Below are 25,931 nucleotides of genomic sequence, written 5' to 3'. Positions count from 1 at the left end.
ATGGACTATAGTCATTGATTTGAAGTAGCTGAATAAACTTAAATGAATAAAATTATTCACTCTGTATCTGAAAAAGACTGCCAAAAGCTGCGTTACACTGCAACAGATGCCAGTTCCAGGTCATTAGCCAGTGCAAACATATTCTGCTTAATTTGTTTTTTATTTTAATTTAAATGAATTTAATAGATTTATAGTAAGTTTAGGTCTTTAACAGATGTTACCATTTCAAATTAAATTTTAAATGAGCTTATTTTAAAAAAGAAAAAAGTTTAAATTTTAAAAATCCATTTTAAATTAAAAAAATCTGATTTTTTTCAAATCCATTGATTTTTGTCCAACCTGATGAGAAAAGGGGGAGGAGATATTTCTGTCCTGCTCTACCCTTTTGCAATCTCTTGATCCATTTGTTTTGACCTCCAGTGAACTGTATTGTGAGTCCGATCATGGTCATCACGTACAGCTCATAAGATTAATATGTCTCAAATTTCTAAAACTTACAGGTGCTCGTCCTATGTTCTGGGAACCGATCTAATACACTAAAATTACTAAATAAGCAAAGGACTTCCCATAAATATGTTCATCTTGGCCCACTCTCTTCTCATCAGCCTTACACAAGAGGGGAAAAAAAAGGCCTTTGCAGCCTGCAGGGAAGGCTAAAAAATCTGGGCTCTGACAGCTTGAGTGGGTGTGAGAAGTGAGTTTCAAAACAGAAGACCGATCCTAGAGAAGGCCCTGCAAGCAGCGCTCCATCATTTGTATTGAGGAAGCTCCAGTGCCCGTGCTGATCTCAGGTGTAACAGTCTGTCACAGGGGGAGAGCAATTAGGTCCTAAACCAATGAGAGCTTGATAAGTTAAAATCAATACCTTGAAGTCCATCCAGAAGCTTGTTAGAAGCCATGACATCCCCCCAGAACACAAGTCTGAAGTACTGCCAATGTGCAACATCACTGAGTGCAGAATGCTGCAGCCTGCTTATTCAGCTTCTGAATCATCCTGAGTTGTATCCACCTATACTGTATATCGTGGCAATCTTATTTTGAGCATGAATAATAGTGGCAAGGTCTACATCAGAGAGAAGAGGTTGCACAGTGGCTTATTTTGTCATGGACCACAGTTTAAGAATCTGTGTCCTGAAGCGTTGAAATGTCATTGTCTGAGTTTCTTGCACACCTGATACTTTTACATGCAGACTGTAATGAATTGTAATGTATAACCTAACCATGGGGATGCATATAACAAAAATTTAAATGCATCCTTTCATAGAAAGTGTTTAATCTGATTGCATGCATGTAAATCCATGGAGCTATGAATATTGGTAAAATGCTTTGTTTAACCTCTGTAGCCTACTTTTGTATTTATTTCCCCCTTGTAACATTTATTTTTGTATTTCATAACAGTATTTCTAAATATCCATGAATTGTACAACCTAGTGTCCTTCAGGATTGCACAGCTCTAGCAGGAAAGTGTCTGCCATATTATTGCAAAATAACATGTTCAAATCCAAAAGCAGTAGTTTAATTTTCAGTATTGCTGCTGCTTTCTTTTATTCCCCAAAGAATCACTACTAATTGCCTGTTGGAGAATCAGGTTCCAAATCTCCCTTCTAGCTTTAAATATTTTCCACAGATTTGATTTCAAGTACCCTTATTCCTTCCTATTCTCTCCATTTCCCAAATATTAACTTTTCAGTTCCCCATTTCATATCTCTCCACAGTGATTGGTCCCGCTGTTCAGCCTACTCTTCCATCAGTTGGAATAATGGTTGCCACATTCATAAAACAAAACAGGAAGCTGGTGAAGATTTCTTAGGAAAGGGTGATATGTTCTTAATTTCAGGTATAGGTGAAGTGGTGAGTAGCTACAGATACAACATTACTACCCCATCCAATCCAGGTGTAGATGTGTAATTAAAACAATAACTGACTAAATATTACACTGAAAATAAAAAGATTCCCTTACCTCAACATATTCAAAATGTTAGGGGCTAAAACATCATTTTAAAATCAAACTTTATTTTTGCCGAAATTTATGGGACCACTGGAGAAGTGATATAGTATAGCTTCTAGGGCCTAGAAACATTTTTCCTGCATTATTGGCCTTTGCCATAGTGGGTCCAAGCACTCCCCATTGGCTTCCACAAATCAAAAAGGGACAAAGGACTGTTGCATGTGATCAGCAAACCTCATCCAGAATCTGTCTGCAAAACTGGGTGGCACTCAACTAGCAGAAACTACACACTTGAACCTTCTTCCTCAGATACTCGATTCAGAGGACCAGAAAAACTCAATGCCAGCTAGAGCTATACTGAAGAAGGTTGCCTGCCTGAAAGCAGTCCTGTACCATCACCAAATAGCTCACCATTTGGAGCTGTTCCAATTCTGAGTTGCAACAGCAGATTCTTAGAGGTGCTAAGCACCTGGAATTCCAAATAAAGTCAGTGGGAAGTGTGAGTTCTCATCACCTCTGAAAATGAAACCTTTAGGTCTGGTCTACACTGTGTGTGGCGGAGGGGTCCATCTAAGTTACGCAACTTCCGCTATGTGAATAACATAGCTGAAGTCGATGTACTTAGATCTACTCACTGCGGTGAGTCGACAGCTGATGCTCCCCCGTCGACTCCGCCTGTGCCTCTTACTCCGGTGGAATACTGGAGTCGACAGGAGAGTGCTCTGCGGTTGATTTATCGTGTCTAGTCTAGACACGATAAATCGACCCCCGCTGGATCAATCGCTGCCCTTTGATGCTGCAGGTAATGTAGACAAGACCTGAGTCTCAGAAACAGGGAGGCAGGTAAAAATCTTCCATGCCACGGTCAGCTGGATTTGCTGTCTAGCCTCCCTCTCTGATGTAGGCCATTTGTAAACTCTGGTGACTTAGGACAGTGCAGGAGAAAGGAGTGCCTGGGGTCCATCCCGTGGTCCTGGGCAAAAATGAGTGATAATCCCCCAGGCCATTGCTGCAGTGCTCCTGGCATTTGAGCATTCTTCCTTGAAGTTCTAGGATCCAGTTGGATTCATTCATCTCTTAAGTGAAACCACAGAAATAGGCTTATCAGCCAGAGGGCAATATATAATACTCCGTGAGGAACATGAACAAGAATGAGTCAGTAATATGGCAGAATTTTCAGGTTGGCCTTTTTCCTTCTTTCCTGAATTATTTTACTGGTTGCATTTACTTGCAGGCAGCACTGCTGTTCTTGGGAGCTAGCTGTGCTGGCAGTTTCTCTTTATAAAGTTTGTCACTCAGTTCTGACCATTTTTCATTGGTCTGTATTACGCCGACTTCTTCATGAGTAATAGGTCACAAGGTAGCTGGACCCTGTGAGTAGACCAGGCCCAGATCCCAGTGTCAATGTTTACTAGGCCCAACTGAGACTAATTAAAGGGCAGGGAGGGCTGTACCTGGAGTGATAAAGGCCTGTAAAGAGGGCGGGATGAGGAGTTGTTATTGTGGCAGACTGTGCCTGGGGAGAGGAACCAAAGGCCAGGTGCCTATGAAGGTTGCCCTGAAGGGCAACAGAATTGGCTGAGAGCAGAGTTGGCTAGGAATGGGGTGTTGCAAGTGGCAGGATTACCTGAGACCCCACTGTCAGGATAAGCCATGAAATCCTAGGACAAAGGGAGAGCTGAGGAACTGTGGGGGGGTTTTTGTGGGCGGGGGAGGGTGGTCTGTTACATGCCTATGTTTGGACAAATAAATTTACTTACTGGGCATGTCAGAGAGTCCTTGTTAAGCTGTGGAGGAGCCCTGCCATGTCACCTATGGTAGAAAGGTGAGGTACTTTGCCCCCAATAAAAGGGAAAAATTAGGTGGATCTTTGGTGCCCAGTGAAGAGGGGGAAATCAAAGGCAGGGTGCTGCAGAGTGACCCATGGCTGCAAGGGGGTGCTTAGGTTGCAGGCTCCATATTTCAGGTTATGTCTATAAAGAGAACATGGGATTCTTTGCTTGTTCACTTGCAGTATAAATCCTTTGAAAATTCTTTACCTTCTTCTGGAATACCCTGTCTATCCAAAATGCCTGTTTGTTCCACAGTCAAATGCTTTGTAATATAACAAGAAATAACTTACTCTGTTACTTGGTTTATGTTACAGAGTAAGTCTAGTTGAAAGACACTTGAGATGTGCCTCCAAATCTTTGACATTTCTATAAAAAAAACTTCCATGTTTCTGTACCATATTTATTTAGCTTGTGAATTATAAATCTGTCCTCAGAACCACTTCCATTGCAGTTAGTGGCAAAATTCTTATTGATTTCAGTGGGCCTAGGTGGGGACCTTGCTCTCTATTCTATCGAGAATCAATCTAACAGTATAACACTGAAAGCTCTTTAGGCGCTTTACCAAGGTGGGAGTGGGGAAGGTAGTTTCTAACCTTTTTAAAATTGATTTGTAAACACTTTCTGTTTTAAAACAACCTTAGGCATTTTTAGGCATATTCAAAGTGTCTGTTTCTAGGAATGTGGGGTCAGTCACTGCAGTGGAAAGTACTAGGGTTAGACTGATTTCTGACAGATGGTGGATCCTGTCATGTCCTGAAAGCTGAAATATTTCCATATTACATTTACACTCGGAGTGTAATGAAAACATGTCCATATAAATTATTTCTAGTCATTTTAATCTGGAATGATATTTTTGTGGGTTCATTAAATTGTGAACAAGTATAAATCAATATATTCAAGAGGTGTGAATTGTCTTGGTGTACATCTGTTAATTTTATAATGTACATTTACCTACTTTTAAAATAATATGAAACAGTGGAGCAAAAGTACACATAAATGAGAAAAGGGAAAGTCTGCTCAGTGATTATTTACTATATGTTTGTTATTCCCCAAAGGCTATTCTTTGTTACTGATAGAATCTTGATATATACCTTCTATGCAGGGCTTGAAAAATCCACCTGCCCACACCCATTAGGAAGATTCCCCAAAGAGTGCCATCAACTACTGGAGAATGAGTTTTTGTTTTAAAAGCCCTGATTGCAAAGATCACCTTGATGTGAAAAAATTATTGATGGGTGCCATGCTGACTACATAAAAAAGGCTCCCTATGTCTCTATTGCTGCCCATAGCTCTCCAAGATACAGACGAATGGTGTCAGGTTCGCTACTGCTATTCAGAATCCTTTGGGCAGCTGTGATACTGACAAAATTCTTATTAGTTTTACTCTCTTGCTTGAGAAGGCTAGAAGCTGTAACCTTGGGGCAGAGGAGTGAACAGTGCAATCTTGGGAAAGGTAAAGTAGTGAAAACTCTTATTGTCACCATCACCCTTAGCAGCCAGGAAGCTCTGGTGAGGAGAACAGAAAATGCTCCTTTCTTCGTTCCAGCTTCCAAAGGAGGTTGGGGGAGACAGGATCTTAAAACTTATCAGATACCTGCTATCTGCAGGCTGATATAAAAGATGGATCCTCCCGAGGGAGGTTCAGGAATAGCACTCTGGTAGGTATCCTAGCCACCTCCCCTTTCTCAACAGCTTGGAATGGGACTGTTCTTGAATAGTGGAACCCCACCCATCATTCATGTCAGTTTGTTGCTAGTATGGCTTGTTCTTTGGCTTGTAAGTGTATGGACAGATTTCCAAATTCTGAATGGCGGTGAGTAGAAATGAGGTAAACTAGAAGAGAAATAGGTTCAGAGATTTTTGGGGGGAGGAGGCAGAATATTAGGGGAGGAAGTGGAGAACACAGTTATAGCGGTAGGAGAGGGAGATAGATGGAAAAGGTATATTATGATCTGTTATACAAAAGCAAATGGAAAAATTAGAATGTGGCCTGGAAGAGAGAGAAGGCATAACAAAAACCGGAGCTGTAGCAAGTGGGGCTATTGCAATTGATACAATTGGTTTAAAAATGCACTTGCAAAATATAAAATATTAGAAATAAGTTTACATATTTCCAAGAATAGTTCAAAAAGGAACAACTGTAACTTTAAGCTATATTTAGAAGGGATTCTAAAATTCAGATTTTATATAGAACACCCAAAAAATTAGTAACTGTTTGAATTGGTTTTGAAAACGCAAATACAACTGAATTTGTATATGTGTCTTTCTGACTTAAAAGCGTATACTCATCTCTGCCCTGATGGTCTCATTAGGACCTGCCTAAGTCCTTGCAAATATTTCAGGTTTATCCATTGATGTTCCTGAACAGAGCTGTGTCATCTTATTCTTTGTTATTGGAGTCTGAGGTCAGGTCTACATTTAAAACCATGTAGCTGCACCACTGTAGTGCTCAAGTGAAGATGATCCTTCACTGACAGGAGGGCTTCTCCCATTGATAGAGCGCTGTCTATTCCGGGGGGGCTAGGTTGGTATAACTACATTGCTCACGGGTGTGGATTTTTCACACCCCTTTGTGATGTAGTTATACCAATATAGCTCTGTAGTGTAGATCTGGCCTCAAACATGTCATTTACTTACAAAGAAATTTCAACTCTGATCCAGCATGGTCAGACTTTCCTGTGGATAATTACTTTACTACTGTCAAGGACTTAAACATTCCCAAAAAAGTAAGAAATGTTCCCCTATACTGGTGGGGGGAATCAATCAGTAAAGGCCCTATTCACAGTGTCAGGGTCCTGTCAGCTGCCACTTCCCTGGTGACAACTGTCTGATGTCATCTCTTTCTCCCTGGAGTCAAGTCAACTTATACCCCCCTTGGGTGTGACCAGGTCTCCATTTGTTCATTATTACACCTGCCAAAAAGGCCTTGATGAAAGCATTTGAAAAAGATACTCTTTGAGCAGGTGTACGATATTTGGGGGTGGGCATGGAGATGGAGTGGTCTCTGTTCTACAAACTGGCTTTTGTAGCATCTGTTGACTTCTCCAGCACACCCCTGTACCCCTCTGTCTAACCCTGGAACCTGCTATCTTTGGAAATGACCTATTGTGGGGAAGGCATAGAATATGGCATTGCTCCCTCTATGATCACACTAGTTTCCAAGCTTGAGATAAACTTGTCCATAACTTCCTGTGCCTGATGGTTTTTCAGGCCTTCTTAAGAACCTCTCTGTTTGGTGGCCATCATAACTGTTTCCAAAACACGCCAATAAAAATACAATAGGAGGTCCCCAACAAAGCCATTTGTGCGTTGCAGCAAAAAACAAACAAGAAATGGCTCCCATTTAAACAAGTAAAACTCACTGTAAATGTCACAAGCGCCAATCTTTCCCTTCAAGAGTCCTGCTTGTTTGTTCAGCTCCCAGCCTAAAGTGATACTGAGGCAGTGGTCAAGCTTTGGGTCTTTTTCAGCAAAACTGGGACTTGGAAGGTTGAAAGCCAAGCTGGAGCATAATGTGGCAGGGTAGCATGATGGTACCAGCAAAGAAATAGACCTACTCAATACCATGGCTGAGGTCTAAGGCAACATCTATTTTCTGATGTGGGCAAGCTACTTGAGTCACTTCTATGAAGGATAAGTTTTGGTTAATGAACAGACCTGGTTCTCTCCCTCATGCTACCACTGACTTGTGGTATGATATTGGGCAAATAAAGCTTTCTGTAATTCAGTTCCCTCATCTGTAGAATGTGAGTAAGTAATACTTACCTCATAAAGGTGTTCTGAAGCTAAAATAATTAACAGTTATAAAGAACTTTCAGCCTGCTAAATTGAGGGACAAAACTTGTGACAAAATGTTTTGTAAGCAGGTAAAATAATTGTTCTCTAGTAAGTTTTTTGCTGGGAATATTGTGTGAGAGAGAGCAGGGGAAGGACTTCTTTCAGATGATTATGCAGCAACTGACCCAGCAGAGACACCTGAGAGCAGGGAAAATTCCTATTTCCCTGTTACCATGGATTGAAACTTTTGCATCCCCTAGGTGCCGAGAGCAGATCTGTTAGCTCCTCCTCTACTTCCCCTACATTCCACTTCTCTGTAATAGAGCTCTGGATGGATCCCAAGAGTTGCAGCAATTAGAATTTTTGCTGTCAGAATCATAATTTTGTTCCCAACAGTCTTCTTGATATTGATTCTTCAGGTTTTCATTCTTAGGGTTGTGTTAGTTATACTTTTCATTATATGAAATTGACCTATTGGAGAGACAAAAACATTTACAGATGATTATTCTGGTGCAATGTTGAATGAGATTTTAAGTCCACAAGTTTTTGAAAGTCAGAATAAAGGGTCATATAACTACTAATTATGGCCCCCTTGTTAATACCCATTATTATCAGATGTTCATTATGCAGCATGTTCACACAGCAGTGAACAATATGTGATGTGAGTTATAAAAAAAAGTGTATTGGAAAGTAACTGTATTTCATTTCACTCCTTCAGTAATATAGAGAAAAGTGAATTTTCCTTTGCTATTTGTGTATATTGCATCTGTCTACAGATGCATCTGCAGTATGTAGCACTTTGCCACCTTGCATCTGTGTCCTGTGACTATGTCAGGAAAGACCTTTATCATAATGTACGCACATATTGGGAGAGGGTTATGGTTACTGTGGGAAACCTTACCCTGAATTTGGAGCAATGAAAAGTTAACCTCGGGGTTGCATTTAGCAAAACAAGAAAATTATTTCCTCTGTAATTAATGAGGGGTGGTGGGGTTCATCTTAAACTGTCTCAGGATGGAGCACATCTTTTCTGGTTGCTCTTCATTCAATTAGAGAAGTGGCAATCGAATAACTGGGGATTGTTCCAAATCAGCATGTTTATAAAGCAGCTTTATAAGGCTACTTTGATAAACCTTCTTTAAAATCTTAGTTTTTCCAGCTCCTTTTCATTCTCCTCATTCATCATGTAAACAGTGCAACCCAGTAGACCTGAGCAGGGGATGGTTATATTTTTTTCTCTCTGCATCCTTCCCCCCGTATTGTTTACTCCCCTGATATGGACTCAACCCCTGTGTCATTTTGAAGGAGGCACTTTCCACAGAACTGTCGTTTTATACAAGCAGGAAGCAAGAGTCAGTCTGAGCCTATTAAGTAATATGTTATGACAAGCTTGAGTCCAGTCATGGGTGGCTTATGATGTTTTCATAGGAAAACATCCTTTTGAGACAAAAGTTATTTTATATCTGTTCTTGCCCATTCTTTCATTATCAAGGATTATTTCTGTGCACATGGGATCAGTTTCTTACATTTAAATCATGGAGATAATAACTTCCAATATGTGTTTTTATGAGACATCCTAAACTGATCCACCTGTATAATCTAAGGAAGAAACCGCTTTTTGAAATCTCTGGATAAAAAGGTGCTGTAGAAATGTAAATCCTTACTAATAATGTTTCTGTATTTTGTGATGTGCCACTAGCACATCTTACACATTTAAATTTTTTTGTACTTTCTGTTTCATAAAGCCATGGACCGGGGGATGGTGGTATTTTAGCTATGAAGTTACTTAAGTTTAGATTTCAATGGAATGTTTGATTTTAATGTCTGAATAAATAGATAGGTGCATCCTGGGAAATGCTGCTGTCTCTGGCTGTCAGATCCTGTTAAACAGCTGCAGAATAGGTTTTTCTGGAGAATTTTCTGATTAATCTGAACTCTGACTTGGTGGCAGCAGTTTGCCATGCAAGTAGTCTAGAAAATCTCTTTAAGGCAAAGGGAATCTGAAGCCTGTACTGCAGTGATTTTCAACCTTTGGTCCACGGACCTCTGGGGATCTGCAAAAGGTGGTTGTTACCAAAGAAAAGTAGTTTTCAGACTGTGGTCCGTGGACCCTTGGAGACCACAGACTGTCTAAGATTTCTAAAGAGATCCGCACCTCCATTCAAAAATTTGTAGGGGTCCACAGATGAAAAAAGGTTGAAAACTGCTACTGTACTGTATAGTACTGATCATTTTGTGATATGCCTGTTGTTGGGCAAACAAACTATTTTTACTTGACTTCTGGCTTAAAAGAAACTTTGGCTACTTTAATGGTGACACATTATGCAACTCAAACAGTACAAAGTGCTTCATCAGAGCCTTTTGCCCTTCTCTGTGTTGCATGTGTTGAACTAACAAATGTTCATTTATTAACTTCTTGGTCTCTTCCAGATTGCTGATCTGCAGCTCCATAAACTGGATGAGCTGGACTGCTTGATCCAGGGCCTGCTGTATGTTGATTCTGTTGGGTTTAATGGCCAGCCAGAGTGCTATTATTTTGAAAATCCCACAGCTCCTGAACAATGTCAGAAAAAGCCTTACTGCCTTGATAATCCATATCCAATGTTGCTGGTTAACATAGGCTCAGGGGTCAGCATCCTAGCAGTGTATTCCAAGGACAACTATAAAAGAGTTACAGGGACCAGGTAAGGATGCTACTGTATATATACAGGGTCAGATTATTGCCACTTCTCTCCCCGTCCTACCATAGAAGGCAGCTTGGAGATGCATCAGTCCATTGCAGCTGCTGGGGAGCCTCTGCCAGGGACCTAGGGACCCCAACTGAATGTTTAAGTTGCCCTCTCCTCGTGGAGATGCTTGCATTGTCAAAACCAAAATACTACATTGTTTCACTTGCTGTTGACTATTTAAGTACAGCAGCGTGTAATTAATTACAAGAATTATACAAAGAATCAGGGGGGTAGCCGTGTTAGTCTGTATCCACAAAAACAAGGAGGAGTCTGGCAGCACCTTAAAGGCTAACCGATTTATACAACGTATCTAAGCATACAATATTATAGCAATTCATACATTAGGGAATGAAAATACACTGGACCCTCGCTAAAACACGGGATTTGGGATCTATGTGCGGTATCGCGTTATAGCAGGGACCACGTTAAAATGAATTGCAATTAAAGTAATTAAATTTGGGATCCATGGCCACAACCGTGTTATATGCGAATTTGCGCTATATAGATGCGCTTTCTAGCGAGGGTCCAGTGTATTCCTATATGTGATGAATATTGGGGATAAGATTAATTAAACTAAAAATTTGGTGGTGGTGGTTTTAAATTATTGAAGCATTTCCTAACATCCTTTTGATTTTTTTCTATGAATAGCATGAAAGAAATATGAAGTTTGGTACAGTAGTTCCCCCAAAATTGCAGAAAGAGACATCTAATTATCATTGCTAGAGAGGATTAAACAAGCTGGGATTTGGCAATATTTCTAACTGTATTTGTTGTTTTTCTATGACTCCCCCTTCATTGTCAGTCCATCATTCATATTAAAACCTCCCAGTGCTGCATCTTTTCTCCCACTCTTTTGATGGGTAACCTGTGGCAACGCTCTGTTGCCTTCCCCACTCCTCTTTTTGATTAATGTGGAGGATATGTAACTCACTAATGGTCTGTTCTTCCTAAAGCTTGAATGTATGTTCAGACCTATGGATAGATCACTTAAACACTAAGGCACACTGAAAATTTCACTGTTTTTCATTACACGTAGGATATAGAACATGTTTTTGACTTCAGCCTATGTAAGAGTGTGTGTATGTGCTGCTTCTCCCCGCCCCCCCATGAAGAATATAATAGTAATATTTTTAGTGTGGATGCACAGGAGACCTTTAACTTGAAAACTCCTTTGCCTTTAGCATTCGATAGCCTTGAACTGTTTGTCTTGTTTCCAAGTATACAGTACAAACAAACAAACTGATCGTAAAACTGTAGGGCTTGGATGTCCTGTTACACAATAACTCCATTGACTTCAGAGGAGAATCATGTCCAAAATCCTGTATGTTATGTGGATAATTTTTTAACCAATTCAAAAATCTGAATTATAAGATTTATTATTATATATACAATGAATTATTATATATACAATGTGTATAGTTCTTATTGCTTAAACATCAATTTGTAGTGGTACTTCGTTGTGAATATTCAGATCTGAGATTATCTAATTGGTTCTAAATTGACCCAGGTCAGCAGCAAGTAGCCTTTGTGGAATAAATTAATAGTCCGTTTTCTAGTTGGACAGCTGTTCACTCCATAGAAATACTGTCCCACCTTGGACTCATTGTCACTCTTGTTTCAGCAAAGAGGTCAAGGAGTGAATAGGCCAAACTACTCCCTTGTTGCTGTGACTTAGGCATGTTGAGAGGAAAGTTTGGAGAAATGTGTACATTCAGCTCAGTTGATATATATGAGGATTTTCATCTCCAGGGCTCTCACCCTGCACAAGCACTGAGCTCACATATAAATTCAACTTTAAAAAATGTTGGAGCTCAGGTCTGTTAAGGCTGAAGGTTCATAAATCTGGAGGAGTTATGCAAATATTCAACATCCTAATATGCATATGATAAATATGCATTACTGTATTTACATAACCAACGCACGTCCTGATTATCTGAGCTGAAGCCTGACAAGGCTGCAGCATGGAACAAGCTTAAGAAACGTAAGAATTGCCATGCTTTTTGCTGGCTTTGGCACCTGTAAGTAACCCTGGGTGCTTCTTGTGGCTTTGCTCAGCTACGTCTTGCTCAGGAGTGGAAAGCTGCTGTTGGTTACTAGGATTGTTTCTTGCCCTGGGCTGGGAGAGTATCTGGCTGTTTCCTGTTATCAGCTGAGGGATGCTTTGGGTGGCCTGCTGGTCCCTTGCGAGGTGCCCTGTTCTGGCTGCTCCTTGCCCATTTCTCCCTGGCTTGGGGGTGCTTTGGTTGCTGATTACCAGTGATTTCCACTCTTACCCCTATGACCAGGGAAAGATGGCTAGAGCGCTGCGCACATGTGCTTGAGCTGTAGTTCCAATCTATGGCCATGCATGGGTTTGGGGGAGACACAATATGCTGTAAGTTGCATCCCTGTGGTTTGAGTCCTCCCAGCTAGATCTTCAGGATTAGAATCACCAGGCTTCTAATCGTGGAGAGTCTACCTGGCATGGCTCATAACCATAGATGCAGCCTAGAGTGTCTCTCCTCATTGGTCCAAATCAGGAGATGTGAACTTCTAGAAAGGAGCCATGCAAAGAGCAAGTAAAAGCAGGAGACAGAATGTGTGGATGACGTTTCTTAGAACTGCCTGGTGCCTAAGAACTCTTCTCATTTTAGTCTCGGAGGTGGAACGTTCCTGGGTCTGTGCTGTTTGCTGACTGGCTGTGAGACTTTTGAAGAAGCACTAGAAATGGCAGCTAAAGGAGACAGCACCAACGTTGATAAACTGGTAAAAGATATTTATGGGGGAGACTATGAACGATTTGGCCTTCAAGGATCTGCTGTAGCATCAAGGTACATATTTAACTGGTTGTTTTCAAAGAGCTTAATAGAAATTTGCTGTGCACACTAAACTGAACTCTCAATTCCTACCCTATGTCCTCTGTCTGTATATAAAAGTCACCTTGCTGTATTGTGGTATTCTTATTTAGGATCTCTCTCCTGTTTTTGTTTGCTAATAAAGTATAAAAATATTCAAAGTCTAGAAGATAAAATTTATTTTAATTTAAAATACATTAATTTTGAAAGAACACCTTTACCCATTGTAACTGTATTCTCCTATTGTAGTTTCTTTATTAAGAGGTCCTTTCTCACATGTCCATGTTACGTAGGGTTGCCAACTCTGACTGAAGCTATTCCAGGAGATCTTTTTTCCCCCAACATGACATAATGTCATTTTCTTAAAATAACCCATAAAAAAATCTCCTGGATTGCTTTCAATAATCACTGGAAAATGTATGCTGATTCCAGGAAACTCCAGGCCAGTCCTGGAGGATTGGCAACCTTAATATTATGCCCAGAGTCAACAGCATCAAATCCAAGCAAAATTGTTTATCTTATAAGCTTACTAAGGTGGATCTGTGGAAATTTAACCTTTCTGAATAACTTAGAATAAAAAGGACGTTAATATTTCCAACACAGCTTTGGCCACATGATGAGTAAAGAAAAAAGAGATTCCATCACTAAAGAGGACCTGGCCAGAGCTACCTTGGTCACTATCACCAACAACATTGGCTCCATTGCTCGCATGTGTGCACTGAATGAGGTAAGTCTGCAAATTCACTGTACGTTTCATTGAGGCCTCTAGCAGTACAGATAACAAAAACAGTAAGTGCAAAATGCTTATATACCTATTCAATGACTGCCCCACTAGATAGATGCACATATTTAATATTGGCTCCTAGCTCTTTTGAAGTCTACTATTAACTCCATTATAAGATACTCTTTGCTATAAGGCACAGGACATTTGAATTTAAAAAAAACCAAGGTTTTATAATAAATGAACACTCCTATAATTAATGATCCCCAGAGCCGTCCAGCTGTTCTCACTCTTTAGATCAATATAGCAGATCAATTCTTCTAATTATCTCTTGGTTTAGTAGCTCTTGTTGTTATCCCATAAGCAATAAAGTATGACTGCAACATTCTCATTGCGTTGGTTTTTGTTTGTGTTTGTTTCATGACCTGGTGGTCAAGAACTATTCATGGAGTTAGTTTTTTCTCTAAGTACTCTCCATTTTCTGGAAAGTCATCTTCAGTCGTGAGGGTTTTCTACATTCTTTTTGCTTTCAGCTTCTTTACAGTGTTGCCTTGTGGCACGGAGTTCAAGCAGCATTGTACAGGGCTATCAAAGCATCAAGAGTTACAACAGAGATCCACGTGTGTTGCATTAAGAGGAGAAAAAAAGATAATGACCCTCTGCGATATGCCTCTACAAAGAAATTTTTGACCCAATTTCTTTTAACTGGATGAACTGTAGAACTACTAGGGAAAATGGACAGATGCGATAAATAACTTGCATTTCATAGAGGATATCTAAATAGATTTTTCCCCACCAACACTTTGATCTTGTTTCTGATGCTTATTTCAGTTGTATGACACAAAGAAGGAACAATTGTTCACAACGTGTGATGGGCTAGGCGTACAGAGAAAAATCCTAGGCTGAATAATAAATATTTTTGTTTTAGGAGCAAACTGTTTGTTTTATGTGATTCACTGGTTGGGATTAATCCAATAACCAGTTCTTGATCTTCTCAGAGAAAGGCAAAACTATACCCCTACCAGCAACAAGGCACATAGCCTGTTGTGAAGCATTGTGTGTTGGGTCAGGGCCATGATGATGATTCCTTTGTGACTCACTGGAGATACCAGTTTAGGCCCTGAAGCATGAGATTTGATGAGTCTTATTATTGTAGTTTAAAGATATTAATGAAAATGATTAAATATGAAGATGATGAATAAATAAATAAAAGATTCTTCCTCCTGGGCTTCAGAGCTGGGATGGCTTGCATAAAGCTGGCAAGAGTGTGTAAATTCCATCGTCTGGACATTTTGGGGTTCTTGTCAATGAAACACTGTCCCATAGATTGGCACAAAGGACCCCCCTCTACTGTTCACAGCTGGGGGAAATACTTTACATCTTCCCTAGCTGCAGAGCACCTAAAAAACCATATAAAGTATACAGTAGCCCTCCATACTGCACCATCAATACAGACTTCACTGTACAGCTAAATTGGCCACACATATATATGCTACGTAGCCTTCCACAGTTGGGCTACAGTTGTTAATAGTTTAATGAAAAACACTACACAGTGTATATCATATGTCATTTTCAGGATGTCATAACTTGATCAGATCAAATCTGAATTTCATCAGAATTCCTCATTGGTTGAAGGCTGCTATGTTTCAACTTCCATTTTGGCTGTAGAACTGCTAAAAGGGTAGCAAGAATTTTATATAAGAGTAGTGTGTTCTTATTCTCCTTGTACTCAAAAGTGGCTGAACTGTCTTTACTTAAACTGCCACACAAAATGTATCCCTGGGCAGAAGCCAGGCCTAGAAAGTTTTATACCAAAAGGTGATCGTTCCAGAAAGTTACAAGTGACTGAAAATAGAAATGGTCATGCCAATTTCATTATTGTAGCCATATTTCCTTCTGTTAGTCCCTATGGAATCTTTAATGGGATTTTTAATCAGTTGTCCAACCAATTAATTGTTTTTTTTTTTTAAATAATTTGCCATAAATTTTGCATACTTGTGATAGGATAGTGAATTACATGTATGAATAGTTTTCTTTTAGGTTTAGGATTTTCAATAAAAAGTGTGTGTCCATGTCAGATACCATTTGTTTTGATTTTCTAATAACTTCATGGTCATATTTGGGGGGGAAAAGGAAAGTTTATTGAGAATGAAGTTAAATTTGGTTCCTAAACAGCTTGCCAGTGTTGCATTAACAGAAATGTATTGCATATCTCTTTGCCGTCCATTTGCAAGAAATGTGTTTTACAGAATAGAAAGCACTGTCTGCTTGGGGAATGCAGAATGTTGCTGCCCATTTTTAACCTTAACCTGTAAAATGCTGACTTTTTCCACATCTCCAGCCAAATAAGTTCTTAGGAGGATATGTGAATATATGCTTATGTGGCCACAGACACCAGAGGGTTAATTAGAAGTTTTCTATCCTCCATGACTGTAAAACTGCATTATCTAAATAAAGCTGTTGTTGCTAAATATAGTCTCATCTGCACATTTGACTCTTCTTTTAGCCATGTTAATATAAATAACTGGACCATGATGTACTTCAGCACTATCCAATATCTTACACCTTTTGAGTGTGACATCCTCTTCAGACAACACCACTGGACAGTGCTAAAGGACATCATGGTCTAGTTATTTATATCAGCATGGTTAAACTACTTGGAAAAGAACAGTCAAATGTGCAGATGAGACTGTATTTAGCAACAAAAGCTTTATTTAGATAATGAAGTTTTACAGTTGTGGAGGATAGAAATCTTTTTAACTGACCCTCTGGAGTCTGTGGCCTCATAAACATATGTCATCATTATCTTTAGAGATAATTCTGTTGATATTCAGCAGAGACTGTTAATGAAATAACATCATCATCTAAGCTCCCAACAAGAGTCTTATACGTTTTTTCACGTTCAGGTACTCACTTGCTGTTGAACTGTTGACTTGCTGGGTGTGAACTATTTTAAAATGGCGAATGCTAGATTCTGTTTCTCTTTGTACATCATCACCAGAACTGGATTCAATGGGGTAGCATAGGTGTAACTGAAGGCATAATGGGCTACAGGAACCTTAACTACAGGCGGTAATGTGTGAAAAAGGTTGGCTTGACCTTGGTTGGCCCTTAGATTGAAATTGGAGAGGTGGTTTTCTGTTTGTTTTTTGTATGTTTGTTTGAAAAAAACAATTAAAACAAATAATGCTTTTTCATATAAACTGAGCTCAGTTAACATTGAAACCAGTGAGAGACAATAAATGTGGAACCTCACCCTGCCATTTTACAGTCACTTTTGCCCCAAACCTGAGTCTCCAAGGCTAAAAAGGACTGAGCCTACTGAGGCGAACAAGGTATTTTGCCACACATGGTGTCAGCGGTTTGCTGTCCTGGTATTTCCACTCATGGAAGCGCTGAGCCCATATGGCTGACGTCACACCTGACCTTGCCAGGATTTCCACCTTCAGCTGGGGGTAATCCGTAGCTGTCTCTGTGGTCATGTCGAAATAGGCCTTTTGGGGCTCCCCACACAGAAATGGAGCCAGGATACCTGCCCACTGGTCTTGGGGCCAGGCCTCCCACAGTGCCGTCCTCTCGAAGGCGAGGAGATATGCCTCTATATCGTTGTCCATAGTCTGTAAATAGTTGCTTGCCTGCAGCGGCTGGATCCCCTGGGGCCCGCGCGTCAGCATGGTCAGTGCTTTTAACTGGTTCACTACTTCATTCAGGGTGGCTCAATCTTGGACCACCTGGTTCATCAGTAATTGGTTCGTCTCCTGTTGAACGCGTACTGACTCTTGCTGGGCAGCCATCTTTCCCTTGTAGCCTCTTGTTGGGCCGCAGTGGCCTGTGCCAATGCCTTCACTAAATCATCTTTTTTTTTTGTGATTTACCCTGCCCTGAGATGGCTTGCCACACTTTTCAGAGTGGAACCACAGTTTGGGAACGATAATGACACGTGTATCTGTAGAGTAATCCTTATCAAGTGCCCTTCAAAGGTTTCCCTGGAGCCAGGTGGATTTGTTGATTATCTTGACTCTTCAAGGGCTGATTCACTTAATAAATGAAATATTAATAAAAATGCATATGTAATAAATTACATATGAGATAACATGGAAATAGCATTGCTAACACTTCAGTTTTACCACATCAGAAAAATATCTCATACTGTCATACATCCTCTAAGTGCCATGTGATTATATGTATGCAACACATTAGTGACATACTTTATCCTGTCCTTCAAATAAAATCTGCCTTCCTGCTGCCACTTGTCTCCTTAGTAAACACAGCTACCTACTGCTTTTGGGGTTTCAGTATGGAGAATTAGGGTTGCATTGCTATGATGTATAAAGCAGGGTAGATTTGATTTAAACCATTAGTCAGGAAGACTCGATTTAATCATGGTTTTCTACATAAAAATGCATTCTTGTTGGTTGTTATAACCTTAATACATATTCTTCACAACTCAGAGATAGATGTAGGTTTCATTTTTAGAAGGTACATGCTATACATTTTTAAACAGTGATTTATTTTGAAAACTTTTCTGATTAGTTTTACAGCTATATCAGAAAATGAATGATTGGTTATTTCATTTACTAAAGGTAATTGAAGCAGATATTTATGAAGTCATTGGGAGGTGAACTATCTCCAATTCAACAGGTTAATCATTAATATTTGGAGGATTTTCTTGCCATGCTGTATTAGGAGAACATCACCAGACAGACATTTTTAATTGTTTTATTTAACTAAAACAATAACATTAAGTATTCTGGATTTTTTTCTTCAACAGCAAATATATAATATTTTAACAAAACAAGCATATGTCCCTCGCTTCTCACATTTATCTCCAGACGACTTCTCCTTATCCAAATCTATTCTGCCCCCAACAATCATCTATTCATTGAACTCTCTGAAAACTTTGCACTTTTAGAGAGAGGTAAGGGATTAACTCTGTGTACCCAAATTTTCAGAGGGACAATAGAGTTGAGTTCTGTTTCTCACCTCTATATATTATTTATTTTAAAACCTTTTTGCTGTTAACAAGCATGTTACGTCTGGGGAGACACATCCAGAGTTTGAGAACTGGAAAACTAAGCATCTCTGATGGTATCTTCTAGACTGAGCACTGAGTGTCATTGGGTAGATAGAAAGATGAACCTAAATCTATACAGAAGCCCCTGGAACCTCATAAAATAGGATCCCTAATCCATGAACTATTGGAACTCATTTACAAAATTTTTCTTAAACATTACATGAATATATTGTTTCATCCTATAGAATTAGAATTTATAATCCCTATTCTGTGATGAGATATCTTTGAGCTATAATGTATCTTAATTAAAACTATCTTTAGATAGGCTTTTTCCTCAAAGTATTTTATCAAAAAAGTCCGATTGATTTTTATCCACCCTGGTATAAAGTTGAAAATTCCCAAGTTTTTTTTTCTCAATAGAAATAAAATTGCATGTCTAAAGCAGCACACCTACTGAATTTAGTTTTATTCTTCATCTTTGTATTGTTATTTTACAGAACATTGACAGAGTGGTGTTTGTAGGAAACTTTCTCAGAATCAATATGATCTCTATGAAGGTGCTAGCATATGCTATGGATTATTGGTCCAAGGGACAGCTGAAGGCTCTGTTTTTGGAACATGAGGTAGGGAAATGTATCCATTAAATTCCTTATTAATTATAGGAAACTATATCTGTGATGTTTGAGTGTACAGAGTTGCACAGAGAATATTTCTCTTAAAAAGCCAAAGGGGGCGATAGACTAGGTTCTGTGAAAATGGCCTTTAACTCAGGAGGTGGTTGAAGATGTAAATCCCTGAATTGTAATTAGTTTGGGTGCTCATCTTGCTGGATTTACTTTCATTTAATAAACCTCATACATCTGCCCAAAACTTTCTCTGGCATAAAACTATGCATGCAGCGTTTCAGGCCTGATACTTGTATTGGTTGGTTGGGATTTTGTTTTTACAAAATGTCAAATGATGTCAAAATTAAATTAATACGGTTAAAATGGAAACTGTCTTACCATGTGTGTGGAGTCACTACAGTGGTTCCATAACAAGTTCTGTTTTGTCCTTTGGTTAGTCACAACAAGCTGTGTAAGGCTTATAATGATACAACTGGACCCTTTTCTTCTTTCACTGGAATCATTTAATTACAATCCACGTTTTGAACACTGGTATAGGTGACTGATCTCACAAGATGTATATCTTTTTAACTGCCTTATCAATGCTGAAAGCATTATGAGTACTGTGCTACTCGGTTGTACTTCAGAATTTCTGATAGTTCTTGGTTTTGTTTTTAAGGGTTATTTTGGAGCTGTTGGGGCCCTTCTGGAATTGCTTAAAATGACAGAAGATCAGTGACAAAGCTCACTGGAAGTGGATACCTGTCAAAGATGCTGCTGGATAGAATGAAAGCCACTATAAGGATGGAAATGAAGCCATTATGGCAGTTCTACCTGCTGGATTTGTAAATAATTTAAAATCCTTTTAGCTGATCTCTAACTTTTGGGTTTTGAGCTTAATACTTCAAAATTCATACTGGGAATAAAAAGTTTTTTTCTGTACACTGTATTTTTTAGGGGTAAAAAAAACCTGTGCAACGTGGCCAAACATGCAGATTTTATGGATTGATTTTTAAAAGTGCACACTGTTTAAAAAAGGACCTATACTATGAGACACCTGCGTTTCTTCTGGGGTTTACTGATTAGTGTGGTAATTTTAACTTCATCTAGTAATCACTCTAGGAGATTTTTATCTTATTTTTTCATGACGTTTCATGATTTACTCTTGGTTTCAAATGAAACTACAAAGCTGGCACATTTTACTGTGAACACTAAACTAATTGATTTTGATTTTGTTGCCTTCACTTTTTTTTATTTAAAAAGATACTCTTCCCTCTCATCCCTCCCGCAAAAAGATGCCCTTTCTTTGACTACATGTGTTTCTGTTAACAAAGAGGCACTAGCAGACCTGCTGAGATGGGAATAAGATTTGTGTAGTGACTGGCACCTTCTGAAGTCATGAGCATGAGTTGACTGCTCATTGTGGCACCAAAGTCCCTGGCATTTTGGCCTATTCCTTTCTGAAATTTTTGATTACTGGGTCAAAACTAAAACAAAATCCTGTTATGGTAAAATTCATCTATGAAAAGAGCTCTATGGTATAGATGGTATTTATACAGTATATACGTAGCATTAGAAAATAACAAGGGAGAATAATTTCAATATGTCTGAGGACTTTACTGTAGTCATTACAATAACTTCTTAAATTTTATGTTCATCAAATTTGTTGTTCAAATCCCACTTTCTAAAATTAGAACCAATACTTATTGTATCATATATTGGATTAGGAACTAAAGTTTAATTTTGCCTCCAGGACTTGGTAAAGTCTGAGTATTTATTCCTCAATCATTCTGTCTTACAAATCTGTATTTGAAATTCATTCTTTTTGATGCGTCACATGATGTAAAGGGTCCATCAGAGGGACAGCATAATTTTAGGGAGCATGTGTTCTCTGATGTGTTTTGGTTTTTTGTTTCTGAACACAGTCATTAATTCCCATCTCTCTCAAACCTTGGATAAATTGATTCTAACGGAAGCGTTGACTTGTCTGCTGGAAATAAAGGCCTTTACTGTGAGAGAGTTTTTAATGTATCTGTGGAATTCATTTCTTTAAACCAAACTATATAGAGTACCTAGTAGTATTAATTTGGTTACGTCTTCCTGTTGTTTTTACGATCTGTTCCTGGTACTTGTTTTTCCTATATTACGTCACTTTGGCCTTTCTTACTTTGATTCATCCACTCATTTGAGACTTTGTTGAACTGCTTATTATGTGACAGGTTTAAAGTTTTGCCATTTTACATTTTGACTTTTTTCATAGGTTGTATGACTTCTATGAACCACAACGTGTGAGAATCTTTTAACATAATTAACTGTAACGTTGTTGAAAGAGCTACAGATGGGATACATTTGTCTGAATGCTTCTAGTCCTATATGAACAAAATAAGTTACATTAAGCTTTTAAGTTGCTAAAGAGGAGAGTTGCATAATCTTGGATGTTGTGGGTATGCCTACACTTCAAGGGCTACTACAGCACCGCTGCAGCTCTGCCGCTGTAGCACTGTAGTGTAGACACTTATACATCAGTGGAAGGTGATTTTCCATCACGGTAGTAATTCCACCCCCTCAAGAGGTGATAGACTAGACACAGCTCGGGCGATAGAATAATTCTTCCAGTGACCGAGCTGTGTCTACAGTGTAGGTAGGTTGACCTAGCTACATCGCATAGTGCGTGGAATTTTTCATAGCCCTGAGCAATATAGCTTCGTCGACCAGGTCTTGGTGTTGGCTATTTCAAACATTGCACGCCTCCTCAATTTTTTAAAAGCCAGCAGTTATAATGGACATACAGGGTTTACTTTTCAAGCTTCAATGCAAAGAATGTTCACAAGGTAAATGTGTCCATGCAGAATTGCACATGCAACTATTTCAGTATTTCCACAATTACCAGAGCTGGAGCTGTGAACTTGGACATGTAGGCTGTGCTCAGGAGGGAAGATCTTCCACAGTCACACTGATTCAGAAGAATTATAGTTTGCCTGACAGACAATTTTTTGGACCTCTCTAAGCAGCATAAAGAAGTCAAATACTGAAGAGCCATCCTTTATCTGGAGTCGATTAAAAACTACTAGCATATTGTACCTAACCTTTCAGGCAAAAGACTTACTGAACATAGCAAGCACTTAGAGATATTTGTTACTCCCAGGAGAAAAGTCTTTTTATGTGCTTTTGATTTGAAGTTATAGTAGTAAGCCCTGTATGCATTACTGTTGACAGGACAACACTCAGTTCTGTGTGCTACAGTGTAGAGCACAATTGTATTTGAGAACTGCAGCAGTTTCTTTCCTTAATGACTTACTTTTAAGGCTGAAAGAAAAGGAGGACTTGTGGCACCTTAGAGACTAACCAATTTATTTGAGCATGAGCTTTCATGAGCTACAGCTCACTTCATCGGATGCGTACCGTGGAAACTGCAGCAGACTTTATATATACACAGAGAATATGAAACAATACCTCCTCCCACCCCACTGTCCTGCTGGTAATAGCTTATCTAAAGTGATCATCAGGTGGGCCATTTCCAGCACAAATCCAGGTTTTCTCACCTTCCACCCCCCACACAAATTCACTCTCCTGCTGGTGATAGCCCATCCAAAGTGACAACTCTTTACACAATGTGCATGATAATCAAGTTGGGCCATTTCCTGCACAAATCCAGGTTTTCTCACATCCCCCCCACCCCCATACACACACAAACTCACTCTCCTGCTGAGTGTCTGTCACATGGGTCACAGAGGTCACAGATTCCTTGACTTTAAGAGACCTATGTGACTTCTGCAGCGGCTGGTGCAGCTGAATCCAGGGCCACCCAAGCAGCTGGTCCTAGGGCCAGCCATGCTGGCCTCTGCTGGGGCAGCCCCAGGTAGCTGGCCCCGGGGCCACTCAAGCAGTGGCCGGTGCAGTTGGACCCAGGGGTGGCTCTGGAGCAGCAGCAGTTTCAGAGGCAGTCAGCCCTTGCTGCCGGAGCAGGGGCCAGCTGTCGGCCCACTGGAGCCCCCCAGAGCAGCAGCAGCCCCCGCCTAGGGTCCCCCAGAGCAGCTAAGATTTAGTCACAGGCTGTGAATTTTTGTTTATTGCTTGTGACCTGTCTGACTTTTACTAAAAATACCTATGACTAAATCTTAGCCTTACTTATTTTCAAACATCATGCTTTGGGTGTATGAAGTGTAAATCCTGTTCTTTGTCCATTCTTCTTTTCTCCCATCCTCTTACTCTTTTGAGTGCTATATTATAGGAAAGCCAGAGGCAAACCAATGTCAGTCATCCCATCAGTACAATTACTTGTTTCTGATCCACTTCTGCCTTGAACCATGGAGCCCACACAACCTGCTTGGCTCTTCTAATGTTTTTCCTACAGAGGAAAAAGACAAGGAGAGAGATAAGAGCTTGTTAGAGTTCAGGTGAGCAACAAGTCCCTACTATGTCCTCCAACCTGTGTTGGTTCAATTTGGCAGCAGCTTCCAGCAGCCTGTGAAATGGACTCTTCTGGCTGGGGAAGTAGGATCACCTTTTCCATCTGGAACATTCACTACAGCTCCAGTAAAGCCATGGGTTGCTTCCCTATGAGTTGTTCTGCCAGAGGATTTTAATACTATCTACCATCTCCTGTTCTTCTACTTCAACTTTCTCTGGCCATCCTATGTCCTGTGTGCTCTTCTTGCTCAGAACCTGTCAGCTTTCCCAGTTCCTGCATGTTTTGAGCTGGTGAGTAGAAGAAACAGGTTAGTATCAGAGGTGTGTCTTGGCTACTGCTTAGATACTGTGGGGATAAGGACCATATAGAGGTATTTCTAGACTTGCTGATAGAAGACACATAGTACTATAGGCCTTTAGTGCTAGTGTTGACCTTGGCTTTAATGTGACAGAAATCATGAGGAAACTGTCTACTTTTAATTAGAGTTCTGTTTAACATTATTTCTATTCTCTTTACAAAGAAATTCAGTAATTTATTAATATTTATAAACTGCAAACAGCTTGCTAATGTATTTTAGTTGTTTTACTTCTCAAAATTGTCATATGCAGAACCATTACAAACTGTATCTTTTGATGCTATTACTAACCACAAATGAGCTCAGATATATTAGGTGGTTGCAATTGCTATAGTAACATTAGAGGGACCCATAATATCAGCAGTGCAAATTCTGATCGCTGTGCTCTGCATACCAAAGGCATTACACATTTTGTTTACATTGTTACAGACACAAATCTGTTCTGCCCTCTTCTCTACTCCCCTTGCCTTTTCCTAACAGGTGATTGTTTGACATGAGAACATCCATCGCTTTGCTTAATGTGTACTTTACTTACTATATTGCATTTTCAGTTTTCTTGTAACTGGGTGGAAAAAGAATACAAATTTAGAAACATACTGTAAATTAACAATGTAAAAAAAGGTGAAAAGAACTGCCTGTCCACAGATAAAACAAGGCTCTTGAGGAGAAAGCACTTACATCAGTAGATCTTGCAACATGCCAGGAAGGTCAACAAATTCAGGCTGTCAGTGCAAGAAGGGAAGTGAACTCCAGAGTTGGAGATCCTCTCTGAAAATAACCCAACCCCAGCCATTATATATACAACAGCCCCTAGAATATTATATATATTATATAAGTTCAGGTGTCTGTGGTCTCAACTGTTTGGGTAAAGCACAAAATAAGGCTCTATTTTAAAATGCTGTATGTATTCTGAACATGAAACTTAAAGGGCATAATAGGTTCCCTGCTACAGTGATTAAATGTTTTTAATACTCTCTGCATAGCTGTTTGTTTGCATGGATGTAACCCCTTTTCTTGCTAATTTTTGTCTGAGATCTTTTAAAGGAAATGTATAACAAAACATGACAGTCAAAGATGCATCACAATACAAGAGAGGTTTAATATTTTTAACAAAAATATTCGTAAAATTGGATTGAACAACCCATAGTAAGAAAAATAAAGAGCAAGAAGTAATATAAAGAGGCTCAAATAAGAAGATAAGTAAGTAAAAATATATGTGCTGCCAAAGGCCAAAACAGTCCCTATAGTTCTTTTGTCATCTTGAAATCTGCCTACTAATCTCTTCTATGATGTTAAAAATGTGATTCACTGTCTTATTCTAGGATTGGCCTGATTTTTAATGCCTTAACATTATTTTTTGCTGTCATGCATATTTGTATTTTATTATACAAATATGACACTCTATGAATGTTATAATTAATCCTCTGAAGCACAGATTGCATTATTTTTATGGTAAGATATTTGGATTCAGTGTTGTTGTACCCCGGTCGGTCCCAGGATATTAGACTGGGGTGGGTGAGGTAATATCTTTTATTGGACCAACTTCTGCTGGTGAGAGAGACAACAGAAGTTGGTCCAATAACAGATATTACCTCACCCACCTTCTCTCTCCAAAATATTTGTGCAGTGTTCGCCAGTGTGAGAGTATCACCAAAGGATCTGAATCTCTTAGAACAAACCTATATGTATATAAATTTAATTGTTT

General features: G+C 39.4%; 1 protein-coding gene across 4 annotated transcripts in view; it reads left to right on the top strand.

Annotated features, from left to right (window-relative positions):
- The window catches only part of PANK1 (pantothenate kinase 1), a 38,276-nt gene extending 16,789 nt beyond the window's left edge, over window positions 1–21,487 (top strand). For 3 of the 4 annotated variants that reach the window (XM_073353803.1, XM_073353802.1, XM_073353804.1), the window contains 5 exons: window positions 9,988–10,241; window positions 12,920–13,096; window positions 13,724–13,847; window positions 19,353–19,478; window positions 20,140–21,487. In XM_073353803.1, the coding sequence (XP_073209904.1) occupies window positions 9,988–10,241; window positions 12,920–13,096; window positions 13,724–13,847; window positions 19,353–19,478; window positions 20,140–20,199 (741 nt within the window). In that variant the 3' untranslated portion in view covers window positions 20,200–21,487. The remainder of the gene's footprint in view (window positions 1–9,987; window positions 10,242–12,919; window positions 13,097–13,723; window positions 13,848–19,352; window positions 19,479–20,139) is intronic. The other variant, XM_073353801.1, reaches the window with a different exon arrangement.
- Window positions 21,488–25,931: the final 4,444 nt, after the last annotated feature.

Source organism: Lepidochelys kempii, chromosome 7, assembly GCF_965140265.1.
Source record: "Lepidochelys kempii isolate rLepKem1 chromosome 7, rLepKem1.hap2, whole genome shotgun sequence".
NCBI classification, from domain to species: Eukaryota; Metazoa; Chordata; order Testudines; family Cheloniidae; genus Lepidochelys; species Lepidochelys kempii.
This window is presented reverse-complemented; position numbering and strand designations above follow the sequence as displayed.